We start from the raw sequence: 24,715 nt of genomic DNA on the forward strand, positions 1-24,715 counted from the left end.
CATGGACAGTTACAGGCTGGGTATGAGCCAAGCCATCCATATAAAGGGATGGACAATGAGGACAGAACAGGGCTAGCCCACCCATGAGGCAAGTCGAAGCAGCTGCCTCGGGAGGCACCACCCCCACATGTGCCTCATCTGCCCTGTTGCTAGTGGGAAAGTTGCACCGGCATCAGTGCCAATTTTCATTTAGATCTCACCCAAATCTACCATCGGCGCTGCCACTTTTTCCTGCTACCCCATAATTTAGTCAAGAGATGCTTTGGTGACGGCAGCACAGCCATGGCAGCAGAGCAGGACAGTACTTCTCATTTTGCTTCAAGCAGTGAAATGGGATGCACCATCCATGTGACAGAGGCATGCTGCTGGAAATGTAAGTGGATAGGATGACTGGAAGACTGGGGAAAGGATTAGGCATGTGGTCAGGCTACCTGTAAGGACGCGGGTGGCGCTGTGGGTAAAACCTCAGTGCCTAGGACTTGCTGATCGTAAGGTCGGCGGTTCGAATCCCCACGGCGGGGTGAGCTCCCGTCGTTCGGTCCCAGTTCCTGCCCACCTAGCAGTTCGAAAGCACCCCTAAGTGCAAGTAGATAAATAGGTACCGCTGTCTAGCGGGAAGGTAAACGGTGTTTCCGTGTGCGGCGCTGGTGCTGGCTCGCCAGCTGCAGCTTCGTCACGCTGTCCACATGACCCGGAAGTGTCTTCGGACAGCGCCGGCTCCCAGCCTCTTAAGCAAGATGAGCGCGCAACCCTAGAGTCGGACAAGACTGGCCCGTACGGGCAGGGGTACCTTTACCTTTACCTTTTACAGGCTACCTGTAACACCAGGGACAAGGCTAGAAATCCATAGCAAGGTCCAGGCCTGTCCTGGAAGTATTTAAAGCCAGTCCAGACCAGATGTGGGATCTGGGAGAATATCATTTTATATTCCGCCTCCTCCATCACTTCAAAGCCCAGAAAATTCTCACTCTAGCAAATGGGGACACTCAAGAACAATGAACAGTATCAGTATCAAACTTTGCTTCAATCTCAGACCAGCATAAGATAAAAAATACAGATAAAATGAACACATAAGACTTAAAACAGGTAAGGGATAAGAACTAGTAATTAAAAGGTGATTATATCATACATAACGTAAAAAGAGAGAAACAAGGACAAGAACAATGAACACTTCAAGAAACCATCACCCAAACTGAGTTTGTTACGGATGACATTTCTGGGAGTTTGTTAGTCTAGAGAAAATACAAGTAACCCTTTGACCTTATAGTCTTGCTGGGTACAGTGGTTGCCACTATGCCAGGAGTAATGCCAATGCAGTGTAAGCCCTTTGGGGATTAATGAGTCTGTGTTATTCAACATGGGAGTGGAGGTGCACCCAGAAAACCTACCTCCTAGCTTGCAATGTGAAGAGCAGGACTGTCAGTACTGACAGAGCCTTTGCATGGACAGTTGCACGTTATGAAACTTCCATGTGATTGAGAACCTGGCATCATCAGGGCTTAGGGTCACGCAGAAGCCTTCACATGCACACCTGTATGTGCAAGGGCTCCATCACTATAGATGGTAGCGCTGATAACACAAAGGCTACGGGGCAGTACTTACCAGCTTATCAGTGCATGAACTGCCTGCAGTGGGTTATGGTTGTAATGCACTCGGCAATGAAGCAAAATGCACAGGAAGAACTGCAGAAATAAGAGCGAATGGAGCAACGCCAACAGCCATTCCTGCAGCATCTCTAGCCACACTGCTGCCATGCACAACTCATCACTGTACACGCTAACTCCACAAAAGTCATTGCAGAAACATCATGAAGGCATAGATAGCAAGAACAACATAGTTTTTGCCCTGACTAACAAAAACGTCCAAGGCAGCTGCCACTGTTTTGTTGCAAGAAGTACTGATGTGAGAGCTGTCCTAAACATTCCCTCTAATGAATTACTACTGGGCATGATTTTGCTGGCCTGGATCCTATGTGGGTCAGCTGAAGAACTATCACCACCAGGCTTTAGGCAATTACAACAGAGCCAAGCTCAAGCACCTGCAGGGTTGAGACTCTGCGCTACCAGAGAGATGGCCTCGTGATTCAAGGTATCATTCAGAAGGGGGCTGTTTATAGACATTTCTGTAGCTAAGATCAAAGCTATGTGTCAATCCAAAGAGAGAAGGAGGCAGAGAGACAGGGAAGCAAGCAGGCTGGAGGCAGAGTACCAGTAGATAGCAAGCCATATAGACAAGCACTAAATAAAAAATGCCTAGGCAAGAAACAACCCCATGATCCTATAAATAGCAGTGCATTTATACAAGACTGTATACAATGCAACAACGGAACAATCCACTAAAACATTCCACTTTCCATTTGTCTGGAAAATCTCTATCCCTAAGCTTTGACTGTAACCATAATATTTTTTTGATTAATATTTAGTCTCTATGGAGCAACTTTCCTAAATAAAGTGCATCCAACGTATTATCTCAATAGTTCACACACTAGCAGACCAATATGGTTAAAGTTGGAGGATAAAGGTTAAGAGATAGTGGCTTCCAGCTCATAGTCCATGTTTTCACTACTTCAGATGGGACCATCAATGCGGGTTGCTCGAAGGAATTTGATACACTGCAGTATCTCAGTCCAGGCAATCTTTTATTTAATAAATCTAGATTTCTTTTGACTAAATAACAAAGGCAAATAATTTATAATCGGGAAAGTCATTCTGAAATGACATGTTTAAATTGTTTACAACGTACTGCAAGTATAAATAACACAATGTTGGCAGCACTGAAAATCCCTTCAAAACTGACAGCATCCATTAAAATCCAGTGCCCAGCCACATTTTAGATTTATGGTTAATAAATTAACAAATTAATCACAATGATTTGTCAGTTAATGTTTCCTGCTCTATGAAAAAAATGAGAGGAATATGCAATAAACTATCCGTGATAACCGATTGCATCCAACACCCTGTACACAAAATGGAGAGAACAACATTGTTTCTTTGGCCTTTGCCTAAGGTCAGGGCCAGCGCTATCATTAGGTAGAATGAGGTGGGCACCTCAGGCAGATGATTTTGGGAATACTGAAAGGGCAGCATATTGTCAGTTATTTAATTTATCACTGTTGTATTTCTGCTGCCAGGAAAGGGAAAGGTACTTTGTAGATCTTCTTCCCCAAGTGCCAAAATAACTTCATCAGGCTTGGGTACTATGCATATAAGGGATGCTGGTGGCACTGTAGTCAAAACCACTGGGCCTCTTGCACTTGCCAATCAGAAGGTTGACAGTTCAAATCTGTGTGACGGGGTGAGCTCCTGTTGCTCTGTCCCAGCTTCTGCCAAACTAGCAGTTTGAAAGCATACCAGTATGAGCAGATAAATAGGTACCGTTGCGGCAGGAAGGTAAATGGCATTTCTGTGCACTCTGTGTTCCGTTGCACCAGAAGCGGTTTAGATATGTTGGCCACATAACCCAGAAAGCTGTCTGTGGACAAACACCAGCTCCCCCGCCTGAAGCAAGATGAGTGACGCACCCCATAGTCGCTTTTGATTGGACAACAGTCCAGGGGTAATTTACCTTTTTACCTTTACTACTATGCATGTTGACATCAAGAGTGGGGATGTTATTTGTTGGTCTGCTTCAGACAACAAAATATATTGGACTAGCTCTGTATAAGGTAGTACAGGTCGTACCTCAGGTTAAGTACTTAAATCGTTCCGGAGGTCCGTTCTTAACCTGAAACTGTTCTTAACCTGAAGCACCACTTTAGCTAATGGGGCCTCCCACTGACGCCGCACCGCCGGAGCACGATTTCTGTTCTCATCCTGAAGCAAAGTTCTTAACCTGAGGTAATATTTCTGGGTTAGCGGAGTCTGTAACCTGAAGCGTATGTAACCGGAAGCGTATGTAACCCAAGGTACCACTGTGCAGCTGACCAGACCAGACCAGTGGCTTTTGGAAACAGCAAGGATCAGCTTTTGGAGACAGTGGGGATCAGCACAGATCCAACAAGTCATTTAGTCAAGAGCAAAATCTGGAACAACAACTACATATAGCTGAATAGCAGCTGCTGTTTGAACAGCAATATCTACAAGAATATTTTTAAGTGAAAGATTTTAACCTCCCAGCATAACTCTCCTAAGAAATCACTCCAGGAAAGCAAACCACATGGGAAAACAGATGCTAAAAATCTGAATTCTGCTTGGGACCATTGCAGGATGTCAAGAACCTGCTTCACCTCATCCACCAATGTCTACATCCTGGTTTTTAAGCTCCCTGCACCCTTCATAGCCATCTCCTGCATATCAGTTATGTAGCACAATGACAAATAATGTGAATACAAAGCTGCAACAAGTGTAGTGATTGAGCAAAGTCACAGATCACATTGCAACATAACAGTACGAATTGATATCACTGACCTGATTTGGAGCCATGCAAGCATCGGTGTGGTGCCTCCTCCAAACACCCAGACTGTGAAGAACACAATTAGCAAGGTGGTTGTCAACATCATTTGCTTAGGCTGAGAGTCGGTATCCCGGATAGCCAGTGCAAATGCAATTGCACCACGTAAACCTTCAGAAGACAGGGGGTGGGGGGTGCATGGCAGGTGGGAGAGAAAGAAAACAATTTATTTCATTGTATTCATAAAATTTATATACCACTTGATTGTACAAAAAAGCCCAACAACCTCAAAGCAGTTTACAAAAAGAATAAAACAATCAGTGAAGAAACCGCTGAAAACAACTATTTGAAACATACAAAATTCAACCCCCTCCCTTCCAGGCCTGCTGAAAACCATATTAAAATACGTGTCAACATTCTGCATGTCTGGATAGGCTTCCCTAAACAAAAATGTGTGTAGCACATGCTGAAAAGGGTACAGGGAGGGCATCAGCATTATGTCCAAAGTGTGAGTGCTACAAAAATAAAAGATCAATTTCTTACAAATGTGGGATATTATGTGGTACCCGTACCAGTGCTTAACCCTGGACTAGGGATGAATGAGGAATTTGCTTTAGTCTGCATTTAAAGAGAACCTTCCTAATTTGCACTTCCTGAAATAATGTGTCAAGGGTGAAGAACCTTTGACTCTACAGATGTTGTCGGACTACAACTCCCATCATGCCTGATGATTCACAATGCTATCTGAGGCAGATGGGAGTTGGGAGTCCAACAACATCTGGAAGGTCACTGATTCCTTGCAATATGTGAACTGAAACACGGCATCCTTTGAAAATTGCACTTTGAATTTTGCAATGTGGTCCTTCAGCCAAGACACACCTATATACCTTATGGGAATTCCCCAGAGATGGGTGACCAAACATGTGTGAAGCAAAGTATCTTGAAAAGTGGCCTTGAAAGCCCACTTGAACAAAAGCCTGCCACATCTCTTCTAAAAACATGCTCAAAAATCTGCATGATGTTTTATTATCTGTTTATTCAGCTGCCTTGTAGAGTGCCTTTTTGTCAAAGAAAGAGGCTCCTCTGAAATGCGAATGCCATGTGGATTTATTATTGGAATGCTCAGAGCACAATATTCTGGGAACAAAAGCACAGCTCTTGAACGTGGAAAGGCAAGGGCCTGGTTTCACGCTTCCATTTTAGAAATCTATGATTGTGGCTCTTTGGGGAGGAAGAGGAAACATTGCCAAAACCCATTTTCTTTTTAGATGTTTGTGTTTCTGCATAGGGAGAATCACATTTCATTTATGCGCTGCTGTTTAACTCGTACGCAATAAACTTTACAACATTTTAGGGGCGGAGGGAATCTATTCTGCTTCAGCAGAAACATGCATAAAAACAAATATCACAATGTCAGGAAGTCATGTTTTTGGCATTTTTCTCATGGCAGGTAGAATCTTATTTATCTCCCAAACGATAATTCCTTTGGACTGCCCTCCCCCTTCAGTTGAATTCACTTCCAAGGGACAGTGCTGAAGTTTCAGGGCTGGTGTCTGGGCTTGGCAATATCAGGCATCTACTAAGTTCAAAAGCACCTCAAAGTGCAAGTAGATAGATAGGTACCACTCTGGCGGGAAGGTAAATGGCATTTCTGTGCACTGCTCTTGCTTGCCAGAAGCAGCTTGGTCATGCTGGCCACATGACCCGGAAAAACTGTCTGCGGACAAACGCCGGCTCCCTTGGCCAGTAAAGTGAGATGAGCGCCACAACCCCAGAGTTGTCCGTGACTGGACCTAATGGTCAGGGGTCACTTTACACTTTACCTTTACTAAGGTCCACAACCCACTGTCAACCCCTTGGAATTTCCTGGTTTTGCTGCTCCTCCTTGTGCTTGCTGGCCTCCCCAAGCATGGAAGCTGTGTCAAGAGTGAGGACAGTGAATATCTTTGGCTTGCCTTGTGCTTTCCCTCTGGGTCAGGGGGTGAGGAACCTCAGGCCTAGGCCTCTTTATTTGGTCCTTGGGACTCTCCCTAAACCACACCTCCTCCCAGAGGCCACACCCTCCTTGAGTGCTTTTGCCTAGCTGGAATAATGTGATAATGTGATAATGACTGTGATAATGACTCTTGTCTGGAAGGAGGATGGAAATATGTGTGAGGTGTGCAGAAACCTTCAACTTTTGCTGAACTATATAACCCACCATACAAAGTCAAGCGTCATCCTTGTTAAACAGCAACCGTTCAACGAGCAAACATTCACCATTGCAATGCAATGAGTAATTTTCCAGAAGGAGTTTAAACGTTTGGTTTTTAAACTATAAGGTGGAGCTGCTTTTGCAATGTTATAACTAAGGCAAAGTTATGCACCTACTGAGACCAAATAAAACAGCAGAAAGATAATAATGGGGGAGAGCCAGATCCATGCATCAAAAGTTCCCCATAGGGTGGTAATAAGTATGTTAAGCATGAGCCAAATGGTATGCCACATTTACAAAAGCACCCCCTCCCCAGGCCTGGGTACATTAAAAAAATAACAGTGTTTTGCACATGTAAAAGGCTTTTTAGCATGCCTATGTTATTGTTTTCTGCGGGGATTACACCGTAAATTGTGAAGCCCACGTAATGAGCAAGTTCTTTAAATTAAATAGGTAATTCAAGCAAGATGCGAGGAACATTTTACAGATATTTATGAATTTTATTTAAGCCTCCCATCACTCCAGTGAAGAGGAGAAGTATGTTAGATTTGTTTCTCCAACCAATAAAATGCAGCTGCACCTAGAAAATCATAAGGTTGCCTCTGAATTGTGCTGCCCATCTGGGGCAGGAAACGAAACTGCTTTATCCAAATGAATTTCCAAGAGCTCTTAGGGTGCAATAATAATTTAAATTAAAATCTTTCCATAAAAAGGGATTTACAATCCTGTTTTTATAAACATGACACGTAATTTGCACTCACGTGCACTCATTCTGGGGCTTTAAATCACCAAGAAATTTTCAGAGAAACATTGCTTTAGATTCTGTTTGTGCCTTGTGCTCCCAACTATGCCAGCTTGCTGAATAATTGCAAAGTACTTTGCATATTAAGCCGCAAGGATTTGTCTATTTCTGTATAGGTAGGTCGTGATGAAGTTATGAAGCTCACTGAGTGACCTTGGGCCATTCACCATCTCTCAGCCTATCTCTCTGTATAATTCCCATTTTTCTTTTTGGTCTGGCTCAGGCACTTCACCTTGCAGTGACAACCGACATGAAATGGTGGAATGGGCACATGCCTCTCCCAGTTATTTCATTTATTTATCATGAGAATTTTTTCGCCTTACAAAATAAAGCAAGCATCAATTAAATATTATAGCCACAAAGGCGGCAGCTAAAAAAGCCAATGTAATTCTGGGCTGCATCAATAGGAGTATAGCATCTAGATCAAGGGAAGTAATAGTGCCACTGTATTCTGCTCTGGTCAGACCTCACCTGGAGTACTGTGTCCAGTTCTGGGCACCACAGTTCAAGAAGAACACTGACAAACTGGAACGTGTCCAGAGGAGGGCAACCAAAATGGCCAAAGGCCTGGAAACGATGCCTTATGAGGAACGGCTAAGGGAGCTGGGCATGTTTAGCCTGGAGAAGAGGAGGTTAAGGGGTGATATGATAGCCATGTTCAAATATATAAAAGGATGTCACATAGAGGAGGGAGAAAGGTTGTTTTCTGCTGCTCCAGAGAAGCGGACACGGAGCAATGGATCCAAACTACAAGAAAGAAGATTCCACCTATACATTAGGAAGAACTTCCTGACAGTAAGAGCTGTTTGACAGTGGAATTTGCTGCCAAGGAGTGTGGTGGAGTCTCCTTCTTTGGAGGTCTTTAAGCAGAGGCTTGACAACCATATGTCAGGAGTGCTCTGATGGTGTTTCCTGCTTGGCAGGGGGTTGGACTCGATGGCCCTTGTGGTCTCTTCCAACACTATGATTCTATGATTCTATGATTCTATAAGGCTGTAGTGCTAAAACAAGTAGCATAAATCAGAAAATTGAGCTAAAACAATTAAATGTTTACAAAAAGTCTGGGAAAAGAAGGAGTTCCTTTTCTGGCACTGGAATGACACAAACATAGGAGCAACGAAAGTCTATTTAGAGATAGCAGTCCAAAGCAAGATGGAAGTCATTTGCAACATCAGTGCTCCAGATAGGGTGGCATTTTTTCTACTTTACAGTCCTCTGTCTGAAGAAGTATGTGATCCAAGTACAGTCTAAAAATCAAGAACCACAAGAACAGAAATATAGTGTCCAGATCAAGGGAAGTAATAGTACCACTCTATTCTGCCTTGGTCAGACCACACCTGGAATGCTGTGTGCAATTCTGGGTGCCACAATTTAAGAAGGATATTGACAAGCTGGAAGGTGTGCAGAGGAGGGAAACCAAGATGATCAAGTGTCTGGAAACCAAGACTTATGAGGAATAGTTGAGGGAGCTGGGTATGTTAAGCCTGGAAAAGAGACTGAGAGGAGATATGATAGCCATCTTCAAATATCTTAAGGGCTGTCACATCAAAGAGAGAGCATGCTTTCTTTCTTCTGCTCTGGAGGGTAGGACTCGAACCAATGGCTTCAAGTTACAAGAAAGGAGATTCCGACTAAACACTCCGAAAAGCTTTCTGACAGTAAGAACTGTTCAGCAGTAGAACAGACTCCCGTGAGAGGTGGTGGACTCTCCTTTCTTGGAGATTTTTAAACAGAGGTTGGATGGCCAACTGTCATGGATGCTTTAGTTGAGATTACTGCATTGAAGGGGGTTGGACTAGATCGCCCTTTAGTCCCTTCCAACTCTGTGATTCTAAGAAAGGAGAGCAGCCGTCAGCCTTGAAGTTAAAGTTGCCCATCAACACTTAGCACCTGGAATAAAGACTGAGCAGGGACACTGTTTACCTGGTTACAGTCTTCCCCACTGGGGTGAGATGTACTGTATTGCAACTTAAATTACAGCAATCATTTCACAATTTGTGCCTATACATACAAATTATCACAATTAATCTTTAAAATACATAATAAAATGCTATTTTTAAGGAAATGAAATGAAATGAGCTTATGCATTTTTAGTGCAAATCCATGTCCTTTGTCCTCTTTTTGGGCAATGCCCACTGTAGCAATTAAAGAAAATGGCAGTGAAACATCCATCAGTGATATATATTAAGGTAATGAATTCATAGAATCATAGAATCATAGAGTTGGAAGAGACCACAAGGGCCATCGGGTCCAACCCCCTGCCAAGCAGGGAACACCACCAGAGCACTCCTGACATATGGTTGTCAAGCCTCTGCTTAAAGACCTCCAAAGAAGGAGACTCCACCACACTCCTTGGCAGCAAATTCCACTGTCGAACAGCTCTTACTGTCAGGAGGTTCTTCCTAATGTTTAGGTGGAATCTTCTTATGTACTATATTCACATTATGTATTAAATTATCGTGTTGTGGAGATGAGAGATATGCATGCTCATATCTGCACCACTTGAAGCCTCCACCCACTCAGGAGATGTCTTAAACTGGCCACTGTCCCACCAAAGGAAGCATGTTGCTTGCATCAATCAACTTCCAAGATGAAGGAGTCCTCTCCAAATAGGACAGGGGAGAGGCTGCCATTTAGCAGTATGTTTATGCTGTGTTAGTTTCATTTCCCCAGCTAAGCTGCTGCTTTCAAGTCCACTTCATAAACTTTCATAATGGGCAGGCTGCACCTTGGTAATTAAAATGATTAAAATCATTATTGTATATCATCAGAGGACAGAGGCAAGGCTTTCTGAAGTGATAATAAATCTTTCCAGTCAGTGTGGATCACAGAGTAGCTCCCTTGTCTTTGTCTAGTAAACCATCCCTCCCACCCCTTTTTCTTGGAAGAAAATTGCATCCTTCCATGCTCATTTCTCTTCTCAGCAAGCGGCAGAAGCAATTGACTCACCTGAGAACATCATCATATGTTGGAAATTCCTGGGAATCTTTTGTTTTCGGCCCAAGTTGAGAATAAAAGAAATTGGGTATATATTACAGGCTCTTGCTATGAAAATTGCCACCTACATCATGGGGAGTGAGAAGTTAAGGAAAATAAGGTGGAAAATGACAAAACTAGATGAAGATGTGCCCAGTGCATGATCTAAAACAAACAGAAGAATCATCACTTTATGAGACTGTGGGGCAGGAACAGAATGAATATTTTCATAGCTTACTCAGAACTGCTTCTTTTCCCAGGGTTTTTCCTGTCTTCCCTTGAACATCTCTTTCACCCCCTCCCCATTTCAACTACTCTAAATTCATGTTCCATCTTTGTCAAAGACAACAGCAATCTCTCTAAGAAACCCTTCGCTTGCTATAAATTGTTCAGGCGCCAACAGTATTATTTCCTCAAACAGTAATTCAGGAAGGATAAATGTACTTTGAGACATGATTACTGTCTCATTTCCTCACAATTCATATTGTATCTGTCTAGGATTCTCCATGCCGGCGTCTGCCCCCCACCTTCCAATTATTTTTGTAGGGTTCAGAAAATTGTGTTGGTTTTCTCATTATCCCTCTGTGCATCTAATGCCAAAGTTGCTTTAATAGCAATTTTAGATGAAATAAGGACATTTTACAGAAAAGAATAGAAAAAGCAAAATTACATCTCTTAACTGTACACAGATACCCTGCTGGAAGGAGATTTCTTCTAAGACCTCACCCTATGTATCAGGGCTCTTCTTCACCACACTGAAAACTTTAGCTGTACAATAGACACAAGCAGAAGAGAGCAACACCATGGCAAACTTTAGAAGCAGTATCTTGGTGGAGATTTGAGAAGCATATAGATGATGAACCTGTGGTCTTCCAGATGATGTTGGACTCCTGTCATCCCCAGATAGCATAACTATTGGTCTAGAAAGATGGGAGCTAGTTCAGCAATACCTTCATCTCTGATTTAGGTCAAAATACAGTAGCTCCACCTGTTCATTGTACATCCAGTGAATTGGTCCATGTGGACACTGTGACAAATGTATGTGTGTGTATTAAGAAGTTTATGCTGGTTTCTTATAAATGTTGTTTTCAAAAAATGTGTTTTAGCAAATGTCAGTGCTCTTCATCAGTGGCTGCTAGTTATGTTGGCTGGATGCTACCTCCATGGCCAGAGTCAATATGGATCTGAATGACAGCTATAGGACGGTCACAATGGGAGAGCGCTAGTAAGCTCATCTCCTGCTTGTTGGCTTCTCAAGAGGCATCTGACTGGTGACTGTGGGGTAACAGTATGCTGTGCTAGATATGGCTTTTCTCTGATAGAGCAAAGCTCTTGCCCATATGCTCTTCTAATCTCAGTACAGGTGGGCAAACATTCCTGAAAAACAGCACTAGACTGCTTTTTCATTTTATGCAGAACATCAGTAAGGGACAAAAGACCTGGCCATGTGTACTCTTGGTGCAACCTAAAACATTCCATGCTTGGGAGCAATATACAGGGGCTCTGTGGTACCAGCGCAGGGGGATGAGATTCATTGACGGACATCTTCATGCAGAAAGCGTTCCCTGAAGCCCTGAAGTTTGAAAACCATCTGCAGGATGAAACATCAAACACATTACACAGGGGATAGTGTAACAATATATGTTTTGAGGCTGTGATTCAGTTGCTCATAAAGAATGGAATAAAATTATTACTAATTCAGGTTCTGGATACAATTAAAAATATGGAACAGATTTTCTGGAGAGAGATTGATTTTGGCCACCCCAAGTGTTCTTCGACATAGAAAATAGTTACAATCTTTTTTCTTTCTTTTTTTGCATACAGAGAAAGATATCTGGATTCTGGCTTATATCAACAACTATGGGATTAACTGCACACCATACATTGTGTTTTCCATACCATATATTTGCTGGTGCCTAAAAAAAGGATACAAATGCTCCAAATATAAACAGTGCATTGAAGATGTGATTTTGGAATGTGAACAATGCTAATCCCATATAACAGAAGATAACATTCTCAGCCAAAAAGTTCATGAACTCGAACAACTGAAATGAGAAAGGGGGAAAAAACCACCCCATTATCATCTGGGTTTGCGGTTTAGGAATGGATTTTCATGAAATGATCCACAAAACAACTAGTACATAGATTTTTAAAAACATTTAATCTCAATACTGAAGGTTGCAAGCAATGGCCTCAGTCAATGTGGAATAAAACAAAACAAAACAGTAGTAGACATAGACATAGCCATACCCATACCCAGGGGAAGTTGTTTTCAGCTTATAATTTAGCAGTGCACCACCTTTATTTGTTCCATAGGAACCAACTCCTAGGGGCCAAGGGGTCTTTGGCACCCCTCAATAAAATATTTGAGATGCCAGGCCCCCCCCCTAAAGTTGATGGGCATTGCCATTCAAATGATGTGTGTGCACAGTATTGTGTGATTGATTATGTGGGCTGGGGCTTACCCAGGGCCATCTTACCCATAGGTACTAGGTGTGTGGGTCACCCGGGTGCCGGGTTCTCAAGGGAACCAGGCCAAGAGTCTGGGACCCAAGAGCTGAGTCCGGGGAAGGGCCTGTCTGTCGGTCGGAGCACTGCGGTGGGCTCTTCTGCTGCGGGCAGCTCTGCGTCATGAGTTCAGGGGCGAGATGCTGAGGCGGCTGGTTGGCTCTGCCCTCCTGTGCTCCTGGGACTGGGCAACCGGGGGGGGGGGGCGCTGGGTGGATCTTTGAACCCCGGCACTACATATGCTTAAGACAGCCCTGGGCTTACCTGCCCCTTCCAATATTTTGTCCAAGTTGGCACCCCTGGTTCCAGGGTTTTCTGGAGCAGATATGTGGGGCACACAGGGGGAATATGAGAAGAGGAGGAGGCAGGGAAGTTCCGTTGCACAGCTAAAACTCTTGTACAAGCGGAACTGTTTAGCTGGATACCATTCACAGTTTCTGACAAGCTTGCCAGACTTGCATTATAGGGGCAACAAGTGGTGCAGAGGGTCAATTTCTCTATACAAAAATCAGGAACCTGTGCTACAGCCACCCTATTCTAATTTCTGCTTAATTTAAGAATGAAAATTTAACATTATTTTTTAAGTTTGGCAACAATTTTACTGCAACAAGATATATACTTTCTTCCCTGTGGGAAGGAAGAAAATGCAAATCAAGCAATGGTTTTTTCAAGGAAACTCAATAGTCAATTAGCTTAATAGATTATAGTAAGGGGAATCTTTCAGTGGCTGCATGGCCTGATGCAATATCTTCAAATATCAGCAGAAATAAGCTAGAGAAAACTTTAAAAATAAAATAAAATGCATGGCATTGGTCCTTTCCCCAAAATTGCTCTTCTGGATTCATCTTTGTAAAAATCCCAGTTAAAGGGGCTTTTGTAGCTGAATGATCTTGTCCCTCCGATGGTTTTGCAAACTCTGTCGATGAGCATTCATAAATCACAGCATTAAAAGGGTTGCTATGGAGACATTTCGCTTTACATTTTCAATGGGGCTTATGTGCTTTTTTAAATCAGTGAAGGATAACAAAGGAAAAGGCAACAGATGTGAGAAATATTATTTCAGACAAAGACTGGAGGAAATGAATGGCATAAATGCCACACTTAGGTGCAAGAAAATCTTAACTGTGGTTGCAGACACATCAAAGATGCAGAGCTGAGCCGTTCAATAAATATGCCCACCCCAAACAGGAAGGACAAGTTGAACAAGGAATTTGCTTGCTGTAGTATTAAAGATTTTGGACAGTACAAACTGAGTGAAGCCTAAGCTCAGATAACTGGTGGGCACCAGAGACGGGGCCTTTTCAGTGCTGGCTCCATACTGATGGAACTCCTATCCTAGAAAGGTGCATATGGCTGCTATGCCAATAATTTTTAAACAGGCACTGAATATTGTTTTTAAAATGATGGACTACCCCGAAATGGTGAATATTACCGGGAAAATCAGAAACCAGGAAGGGAGAAACTTTAACAAGGAATGGGAAATGTTTTAGAAATTACCTAAGAGAACACTGTAAACAACTGAAAACTTAGGCAGGATTTGAGTAACGCTTGTGTCAGGGACTCAGCGGGAGCGCAGGGAGGAGAGGAGATGGAAAGCGAGGGGGAGCAATCCGAGGGCAGCGTAGGAGAATATGACAGCAGCCCGATAGATTCCATGAGCCTCTCCAGCGAATCGGAAGATTCACAGAAGGGGGCGCCGATGGGCAGGGCAAGGGGCGACCCAAGGGGGACACCCCAGAAGCAAGGGGCCAGCGGGGACTCCCAGAGCAGCAGTTGCAAATCAGGACCAGCTTCCCCACCAGAGCGTAGTGGGGGGGAGGAGTCCCAGGTGTCAGAGCCCACATATGCACCACCAGCGAGAGAAGATGAGTCAGGGTGGACCACGCCTCCATCGGAGAGCGAGTTAACGGTTAAGAGGAAAGTTGCAGGCGGGGCGCGCGCGCCAAGTTCAAAGGTACAGGCGAGCGGCACAGAAGGTAGCCCGGATAGGGAACCAGGTCCTAAAGCCCGCCGGAAGGAGGGGCAAGAATCGTCAGGGTCAGCGTCAGAGGAGTCCAGGAAGGATGAGACCCTAGCGGGCAGGAGGGCCCAGAGGAGAAAGGAATTTAGGAAGAGGTGGAGCAAAGCGAGAGTCTTAAACTGGTGTGGAGGGGGAGGAGACTCAGACAGGACTTCGCCGGTCTAAGGTCGGGACGTAGAGCTGCACGCTGCGGCTTTGAAATGGAGACTGAATCTCAATAAAGACTTTTGTACATAACTACAGCCTAGCGTTGGTCCTCTGTGAGCTGGGACCTGGAGGCAGCTCTGACAGTAAGTCCTGTCTCAAATTTCAAAGAACCTCGCAACGTGAGAGGACGCAGCGAGGGGCGAAGATTGGTGCTTCGCGAGCTCACAAAAGCAGCACAAGATGACTACAGAAGAACGACTGGCAGCTTTGCAAGAAGCCGTGGTACAACTTAACGCAGAAATACGAGCGGCAAGGAGGAGAGAAGAGGAATCAGATGCTGTCTGCAAGGATCTGCAAAACAGGTTGGAAATGTTGACTAAACAGGGGCCACCGGCAGCCAAATCAGAAGGGATCGGGCTCGGGAAGAGAGGGGGGAGCCTGGTGTCGCATTTCGATGGGAGTCTGCAGCAATATCCTAACTTCAGAGCAGACGTAGTTTTTGCGCTAAAGTTGCTGGAGAAGGACTTTAGAGATGAGCAGGAGAAAGTAGGCTTCATACTAACGCATCTCCATGGAGAAGCTAAAGCGTGGTTGCGCAATCTGTGGAGAGATAATGATCCAGCCCTCCAAAACGCAAAAGCCTTCATTAAGGCGATGGACGATTGTTTTTTATCGGAGATAGATGTAGATGTCGCTAGAAAAGAGATTCACGGTCTGAAACAAGGCAGAGCCACTGTAAGGCAATATCATTCCCGCTTTTTTGCATTGGTCAACGCGCTGGGATGGGAAAAGGACTCAGCGTCCGTCAGGGACCTGTTCTGGGAGGGGCTCAACGGGGCTGTGAAAGACGAAATCGCAAGGGGGGAGAGGCCACGGAGCACTCAAGAAGTGGTCCAGAAGGCGTTGACGATTGGTGTGCGGCTGGAAGAACGTCCCTGGAGCAAAGATGAAGGGCGTTGGGGACGCACGCCAGCAAGGGCACCTCCTTTCTTCCCCAGAGACTCAGCGCGCGCTCAATCCACGCCTCCACTGGGAGGGGGAGAGGAGCCGATGGAGATAGGTGGTGCCAAGGCTCAGTCAGCGACCAGAGCCCTCACACCAGGAGCAGCCAAGGTGAAGCCTCCTAGAGGGAACAGGAAGTGTTACATCTGCGAAAGTGCTCAGCATATGGCAAAAGAGTGCCCCCAGAGGCTCCGCAAGCACAATGCAGCCTCAGCAAAAGTAACAGAAGCAGCTCAGCAGAGGGAACCGCAGCAGGGAAACGACGAAGTCTGGCTGGAAGCAGAGCCGCTGGGGCCCAGCCAGACGAATCAGTGAAGCAGTCCCCAGGAATCTTACAGCCCACAGACCCCCTCCCGCCCAAACCAGTGGTGCAGCTCACCGCAACACTCCAGCTTCCCAATGGGCTCACCATGGAAGTGCCTATTACCATTGACTCTGGTAGCAATGCAGACTTTATGGGGGTGGATTTCATCAAGCAACATAGCATAGCGCTCCTGCCTGCCACGATGCCCCTGAAAGTAGTGACAGTCGATGGAAGAGAATTGCTGGGGGGACAGGTGGTACAGCAAACGCCGCCAATGGTGATGCGCATTGGAAATCACCGCGAAGTCATCAGCTTCAACGTCACCCAACTGTCAGACACGCCCATAGTGTTGGGCATGAGCTGGTTGGACAGGCACAGCCCGGCATTGGCATGGTACCAGCGTAAATTGACCTTCTGCTCCTCCTACTGCGCAGAACATTGCATCATGACTAACCAGGAGGACGAGGGGCAAGAGGATGACCCACAGCTACAACTGGGCATGCTGCAAGCTGTACCCGACAAGTACAAGGCGTTTTTGGAGGTCTTCTGCGAGAAGGAAGCGGACAAGCTGCCTCCCCACAGACCCTACGACTGCAAGATTGACCTCCTGCCGGGGGCAACGCTGCCGACCGGAAAACTGTACTCCATGTCTGAAGACGAACTGCAAGAGCTCAGGGAGTTCATAGATCACAATTTGAAGCGGGGATTCATCCGAGAATCCAAAGCAGTGGGGGGCAGTCCTGTTTTCTTTGTGAAGAAAAAAGACACGCCCCAGAAGAGGCTTGTAGTTGATTTCAGAATTTTAAATTCGAAAACCAAGCCCACGGCTTTCCCGATGCCCAAGATCGACGACTTGCTCGCGACGGTGAGAAAGGGACGCATCTTCACCAAGCTGGATCTACGAGGGGCGTACAATCTTATACGCATGCGGGAGGGCGACGAGTGGAAGACGGCCATGTTCACGCCCTTGGGCACCTATGAGTATAGGGTTATGCCTTTCGGTTTACAAAATGGCTCCCACTGCTTCCAAGCCTTCATGCATCACGTGTTAGCGGGGCTCCTATACAAGAAGTGCGTCTGCTTCCTGGACGACATTCTGATCTTCTCGGAATCGCAGGAGGCTCACGAGAGAGATGTCAAGGAAGTCCTGCAAAGACTACGGGAGCACAGGCTTTACGCCAAGCTGGAGAAATGCCAGTTCGACATGACGGAGGTGGATTTCCTGGGCTACAAGCTTTCCGACAAGGGAATCGCCATGGACAGCGCCAAGGTACGATCAGTACTGGACTGGAAGAGCCCGCGCAATCGGAAGGAGGTCCAGAGGTTTGTCGGCTTTGCTAACTTTTATCGCAAGTTCATCAAGGGTTTCGCTATGCAGACGGCGGCCATCACGGACACCCTCAGCTCCAAGAAGAAGAAGTTCATCTGGACGGACCAGGCGGAGCAGTCCTTTCAGAAACTCAAGCGTCTTTTCGCTTCCGAGGAACAACTGCTGCATGTGAACCCCAGCAAGCCCATGAGGGTGGAGACGGATGCCTCCGACAGAGCCGTGGGGGCAGTCCTGTTGCAGCGAGACCCGCAAGGGGATTGGAGGCCGTGTGCTTTCTACTCCAGGAAGCTCAGCAAGTCGGAGCAGAACTACACCATCTGGGACAGAGAGTTGCTGGCCATTCATGCAGCATTCAAGGCGTGGCGGCACTTCCTCATCGGAGCCAAACACACGGTGCAAGTTCGCACGGACCATAAGAACCTGGAGTACTGGCGCACGGCGCGGTTCCTGAACCAGAGACACATCCGCTGGGCGGAGTTCTTTGCGGATTTCGACTTCAGGATAGAATATATCCCCGGAGACAACAACGTCATGGCTGATGCGCTATCCAGGAAGCCGCAGTATCTGGAGGAAGCAGCACCGGTAGCGGCCAAACACATTTTCGCACCCAAGGCGTGGGCATGCGCTTCTGCCACAATAGACCTGGAAGCGATACGGCGCGAGCTGCGAACAGATTCCTTCGCGCGCTCCAAGATGGAGGAGGTGCGCAGCGGCACGGCAAAGGACGACGAGTTCCAGATACGCGACGGACTGCTCCTCCGCAAGGTGGCCATCTACGTACCGGGAGATGAACTCCGCGCGACAGTACTGCAACAGCTACACGACGCACCCAGCGCCGGACATTTCGGCAAGGAAAAGACGGTGGAATTAGTAGCCAGAGACTTTTGGTGGCCCAAGATGCGGGGAGAAGTCGCGGAATACGTCACGAGGTGCGACACCTGCCAAAGGGCCAAGCCAGTACACAGACCGCCGGCGGGACTGTTAGAACCGCTACAGACCCCGTCCGAACCGTGGGAGAGGGTAGCCTTGGACTTTGTCACTGACCTGCCCAGCTCGAGGGGCAAAACAGCAGTACTCGTGGTAGTCGACATGTTCACCAAGATGGCGCACTTCATTCCTTGCGCGAAGGTGGCCACAGCGGAACAGACGGCCAAGCTGTTCATAGACCACGTGTTCAAGGTACACGGCCTGCCACGGTCTATCCTGTCTGACAGGGGGCGCCAGTTCATCTCGAGTTTCTGGTGGAAGCTGATGGGGATCCTGAACGTCAAGGTCAACCTAGCGTTGGCAAGACACCCGCAGACCAACGGACAAGCGGAGAGGGTCAACGCCGTCATGCAGCAGTACCTGAGATGTTACGCCAACCAGCAGCCCTCGACCTGGGTGGACTATCTGCCCCTGGCCGAGTTTGCCTACAACAACACACAACACGTGTCCACGGGGGTGACACCGTTTTTTGCCAACCACGGGCGACATCCCAGGACCTTCCCAGGCTTAGAGAAAGAGGGGGAGGGGGAGCCACAGGGAGCAGAGGCATTGGCAGAGGAGTTACAGGAGGTCCATGAACAGCTCCGTAGACAGTTAGACCTAGCAAAACACGTATACAAGATGCAAGCAGACAAACACAGAAGAGTGGGGGAGGACATACGGGTAGGGGACTGGGTCTGGTTAGCGGCCCAGGCAGTGCCGGCCAGATCCTTAGCTAAGAAGAAGCTAGGACACAAGCAGTTGGGCCCTTACCTAGTCGAGGCACAGATCAACCCAGTGGCTTTCCGTTTGACACTACCGGAGGGTTCCAGAATGCACCCGGTCTTTCATAGATCGGTGCTAACGCCCTACAAGGCACCTCACAGGTTTCAGGAGCCAGGAACAGCTCCCAGTCCGCTTAGAGATGCACCCATGACAGGGGGGTCGCCGAGGGCGGGGCCACTCAACAAGGTGACGGAGATTTTGGACTCGAGATGGGGGGAAGAGGGAGTCGAATATCTCATCGCAAGGGAAGGTGTCCCGGCCAGCGCCAACAGCTGGGTGCCGTACTATGCGGTGGAGGAGCACTACCTCAAAGACGAGTTCCACGCACTCTTCCCACACAGGCCCATGCCGGAGGATTATTTTGACGAATATCTTTTCACCCCCACACTCTCAGCCAGTACGTTTCAGGGGTTCTCCTCGGTTGAGGAGACGGTTCCAGAGACTACCTCGCCGGAGGGGTCGGTCTCAGACTTGGGTGCGGAGCGCTCTTATTGGTGGGACACTCAACCCGAGGAGGAGTGGCGCAGGAGACTGCTCAGAGGGCCCTGGCACGCAGACTACCCAGAGGAAATGGGGGAACAAGGGGGCATGGACGGGTTGGGGGAGGATCCTGGTTTCGAGCACGCCGGCAACGAGATGGAAGCGGAGGAGAGCGACGTCGATGTACCCGTCACGGACTGGCAGCATGCCAGGGGGGAAGACCGGTATCCGGCATGCACCCCCACAGCATTGGAGCACCCGGAACCCACGCCAGAAGAGGGGGAGGGGGGAAGGGGGGGCGTCGAGGGGGGGATGGATGTCAGGGACTCAGCGGGAGCGCAGGGAGGAGAGGAGATGGAAAGCGAGGGGGAGCAATCCGAGGGCAGCGTAGGAGAATATGACAGCAGCCCGATAGATTCCATGAGCCTCTCCAGCGAATCGGAAGATTCACAGAAGGGGGCGCCGATGGGCAGGGCAAGGGGCGACCCAAGGGGGACACCCCAGAAGCAAGGGGCCAGCGGGGACTCCCAGAGCAGCAGTTGCAAATCAGGACCAGCTTCCCCACCAGAGCGTAGTGGGGGGGAGGAGTCCCAGGTGTCAGAGCCCACATATGCACCACCAGCGAGAGAAGATGAGTCAGGGTGGACCACGCCTCCATCGGAGAGTGAGTTAACGGTTAAGAGGAAAGTTGCAGGCTGGGCGCGTGCGCCAAGTTCAAAGGTACAGGCGAGCGGCACAGAAGGTAGCCCGGATAGGGAACCAGGTCCTAAAGCCCGCCGGAAGGAGGGGCAAGAATCGTCAGGGTCAGCGTCAGAGGAGTCCAGGAAGGATGAGACCCTAGCGGGCAGGAGGGCCCAGAGGAGAAAGGAATTTAGGAAGAGGTGGAGCAAAGCGAGAGTCTTAAACTGGTGTGGAGGGGGAGGAGACTCAGACAGGACTTCGCCGGTCTAAGGTCGGGACGTAGAGCTGCACGCTGCGGCTTTGAAATGGAGACTGAATCTCAATAAAGACTTTTGTACATAACTACAGCCTAGCATTGGTCCTCTGTGAGCTGGGACCTGGAGGCAGCTCTGACAGCTTGCAATGTACAAAAAACTAGGGTAAAAATGGATTACAGTGGTACCTCAGGTTACATATGCTTCAGGTTACATACGCTTCAGGTTACAGACTCCGCTAACCCAGAAATAGTGCTTCAGGTTAAGAACTTTGCTTCAGGATAAGAACAGAAATCGTGCTCTGGCGGTGCGGCAGCAGCAGGAGGCCCTATTAGCTAAAGTGGTACTTCAGGTTAAGAACACTTTCAGGTTAAGAACAGACCTCCAGAACGAATTAAGTACTTAACCCGAGGTACCACTATATTTTAAGAAAAATAGAGAAAATATATGATGCAGTTGAAAAAGATTGAAAATGGAAACCATGGAAAGGTGGAGGGAGGTCTAAGGATTCAGGGAATCCTAAATGTTGATGATTATGTCTAATGTTTGAATTTAAATATGTAGTGTAAAACTGAATAAAAAAGATTATAAAAATAAAATGAAAAGGAAGGTGTCTCTGTTGAAGTAGCGGTGATATGAATATGTACTTAAATTCATTCATTTATTTTATCTCCTTCAATCAGTCACAAGTGTTGAAACTTTGGCCCTCATCACATCCACTGATGAGCCATTTCTTCATGGTCTGATTTCATATGGCTGTGGCATTTGAGTGAATATGATCATCATGGTGGCAGGGCTGATGTTAAGTCGCTTTCCCACCCAACTCTCAACTCTTCCCCTCAGGAATTGGGAAAGATCCATGCCAGTGACTTTGATGGTTTCCTGGGAACTGTAGCTTGTTAAGGTCACTGAGTGCTATCAGGAGATCTCTCGCAGAGTTATTACAATTCCCAGCACCCTTAACAAACTGCAGTTCCCAGGATTCTGTGGAGAGGAGGCGAGTTTGGTTTAAAAAGGAGTCATTTAAAGGTATGGTATGGATGCTACCATGTGCTGCAGCTGAGCGGCATTGTATATGGCTCCATAGGAAAGCAGCTCCTTATATGGCAGAGGGTTTGTCAGAATGGCTCTTTAGATTAGTATGCTCCTGTAAGATGTCGAACAAGAAACACGGAAGCAGAAAAGGATGAATACTATAAGAGATTTAGGATGCACACCTATAATACTACTACTACTACTACTACTACTAATAATAATAATTTATTATTTATACCCCGCCCATCTGGCTGGGTATCCCCAGCCACTCTGGGCGGCTTCCAAAAGAATATTAAAATACTGTGATACATCAAACATTAAAAGCTTCCCTAAACAGGGCTGCCTTCAGATGTCTTCTAAAAGTCTGGTAGTTGTTGTTCTCTTTGACATCTGGTGGGAGGGCGTTCCACAGGGAGGGCGCCACTACCGAGAAGGCCCTCTGCCTGGTTCCCTGTAACTTGGCTTCTCGCAGTGAGGGAACCACCAGAAGGCCCTCGGTGCTGGACCTCAGTGTCCGGGTAGAACGATGGGGGTGGAGATGCTCCTTCAGGTATACTGGACCAAGGCCGTTTAGGGATTTAAAGGTCAGCACCAACACTTTGAATTGTGCTCGGAAACGTACTGGGAGCCAATGTAGGTCTTTCAAGACCGGTGTTATATGGTCTCGGCGGCCGCTCCCAGTCACCAGTCTGGCTGCTGCATTCTGGATTAGTTGTAGTTTCCGGGTCACCTTCAAAGGTAGCCCCACGTAGAGCGCATTGCAGTAGTCCAAGCGGGAGATAACCAGAGCATGCACTACTCTGGCGAGACAGTCCGCAGGCAGATAGGGTCTCAGCCTGCGTACCAGATGGAGCTGGTACACAGCTGCCCTGGACACGGATTTAACCTGTGCCTCCATGGACAGCTGTGAGTCCAAAATGACTCCCAGGCTGCGCACCTGGTCCTTCAGGGGCACAGTTACCCCATTCACGACCAGGGAATCCTCCACACCTGCCCGCCTCCTGTCCCCCAGAAACAGTACTTCTGTCTTGTCAGGATTCAATCTCAATCTGTTTGCCGCCATCCATCCTCCAACCGCCTCCAGACACTCACACAGGACCGTCATCGCCTTCACTAGTTCTGATTTGAAAGAGAGGTAGAGCTGGGTATCATCTGCATACCGATGAACACCCAGCCCAAACCCCCTGATGATATCTCCCAGCGGCTGCATGTAGATGTTGAAAAGCATGGGGGAGAGGACAGAACCCTGAGGCACCCCACAAGTGAGAGCCCGGGGGTCTGAACACTCATCCCCCCCACCACTTTCTGAACATGGCCCAGGAGGAAGGAGCGGAACCACTGTATGACAGTGCCCCCAGCTCCCAGCCCCTCAAGACGGTCCAGAAGGATGTTATGGTCGATGGCATCAAAGGCCGCTGAGAGATCCAGCAGAACTAGGAAACAGCTCTCACTTTTGTCCCTAGCCCGCCGGAGATCATCAACCAGTGCGACCAAGGCAGTTTCAGTCCCGTGATGAGGCCTGAATCCCGATTGGAAGGGATCCAAATGGTCCGCTTCTTCCAGGCGTGCCTGGAGTTGTTCAGCAACCACTCGCTCAATCACCTTGCCAAAGAATGGAAGATTTGAGACTGGGCGATAGTTGGCCATCGTGGTCGCATCTAAAGATGGTTTTTAAAGAAGCGGTTTAATAACCGCCTCTTTCAGCGGGTCTGGGAAAGCTCCCTCACTGAGGGAAGCATTCACCACCCCACAAAGCCCATCGCCCAGCCCTTCCCAGCTTGCTTTTATAAGCCAGGATGGGCAAGGATCAAGGAGACAGGTGGTTGGTTTCACTCGTCCAAGCAGCCTGTCCACATTCTCGGAGGTAACACCTACACTCATTGGCTGGAAATCTGTGCAAGGACATATACAAAAGCCACAGTACTTACAAACACAGCGGAAATCTATGTCTAATATAAATAATTATCTTCTCATTATATTCCCCAAAGAGAAGCAATAGGACAAAATGATGATCCCTTTCCCCAAATCTCTGCCATCCCTGCCCCATATTTCCTTTCCCCACCTGTGCTGTGCATGATTTGTATACAGCAGACATTCTGTGGAGTATCTATGGTGGAACACACACACCTCAGCATGGAAATGTGAATATTTCTGTTAGATACGTGAAGGTCATTAAAAGTCACAACCCACTGTAGTCACTGTTTTCCAATTTGCTGCAAAACTGATGGCATTTGAACATTGTGGTTTAATGAGCGCACAATGATCAAAAGTGTATCACGAAGTCAAGGATTATTGATAAATCTATAACAAAGGAAGTTCTTTTGCTGGACTTTTAAATTAAATTGTTAGGGAACACAGAGCCCATCACTACTGCTGGCATTTGAAACACTTTTATTACATGATTAATGTGTAATATGTTAATCACTTTACTGGTTTTCTCTATTTCAATTAGAGATTTAAGAAAAATCGCACACATGCGCACACACAAAGCAGATTTTGCTTTTGAAGTCGCAGGCTGAAATCTTTGATGCTTTGGGTACAAAAAGAAAAAGTCAGGAATAATGAATGCTGACCACGCAGTGGTGTTATGTTCTTCATTCTTAGGTTAAGCGGCTTAGAATGGGAGGAATCATGCATATAAGAAGATAAGTCCCTGGTTTATTTTTACTTCATATGGGGTGACAATTTTAAAGCCTGAGCTTATTTAGGGATTGCAGCCTGCCACACAGGATCATGGCACGTTATAGGATTCTGGAATGGCCTCTGGAGGAAGATAACCTTGCAAGGAAAAGCAGCAACAACAAAAACAGGGTGATCTAGTTAATTACCCTTTGCTGTTTT

General features: G+C 47.1%; 1 protein-coding gene across 1 annotated transcript in view; it reads right to left on the bottom strand.

Annotated features, from left to right (window-relative positions):
- Positions 1-24,715, bottom strand: part of SLC9A9 (solute carrier family 9 member A9) — a 264,850-nt gene that overhangs the window by 97,473 nt on the left and 142,662 nt on the right. Inside the window, exons 10-12 of the mRNA XM_079977932.1 lie at positions 12,293-12,406; positions 10,335-10,446; positions 4,407-4,560 (exon numbers count right to left, since the gene is read on the bottom strand). Coding sequence (XP_079834058.1) covers positions 4,407-4,560; positions 10,335-10,446; positions 12,293-12,406 — 380 coding nt within the window. The remainder of the gene's footprint in view (positions 1-4,406; positions 4,561-10,334; positions 10,447-12,292; positions 12,407-24,715) is intronic.

This window comes from Podarcis cretensis (assembly GCF_951804945.1).
Source record: "Podarcis cretensis genome assembly, chromosome: 5".
In the NCBI taxonomy this organism is placed as follows: domain Eukaryota; kingdom Metazoa; phylum Chordata; class Lepidosauria; order Squamata; family Lacertidae; genus Podarcis; species Podarcis cretensis.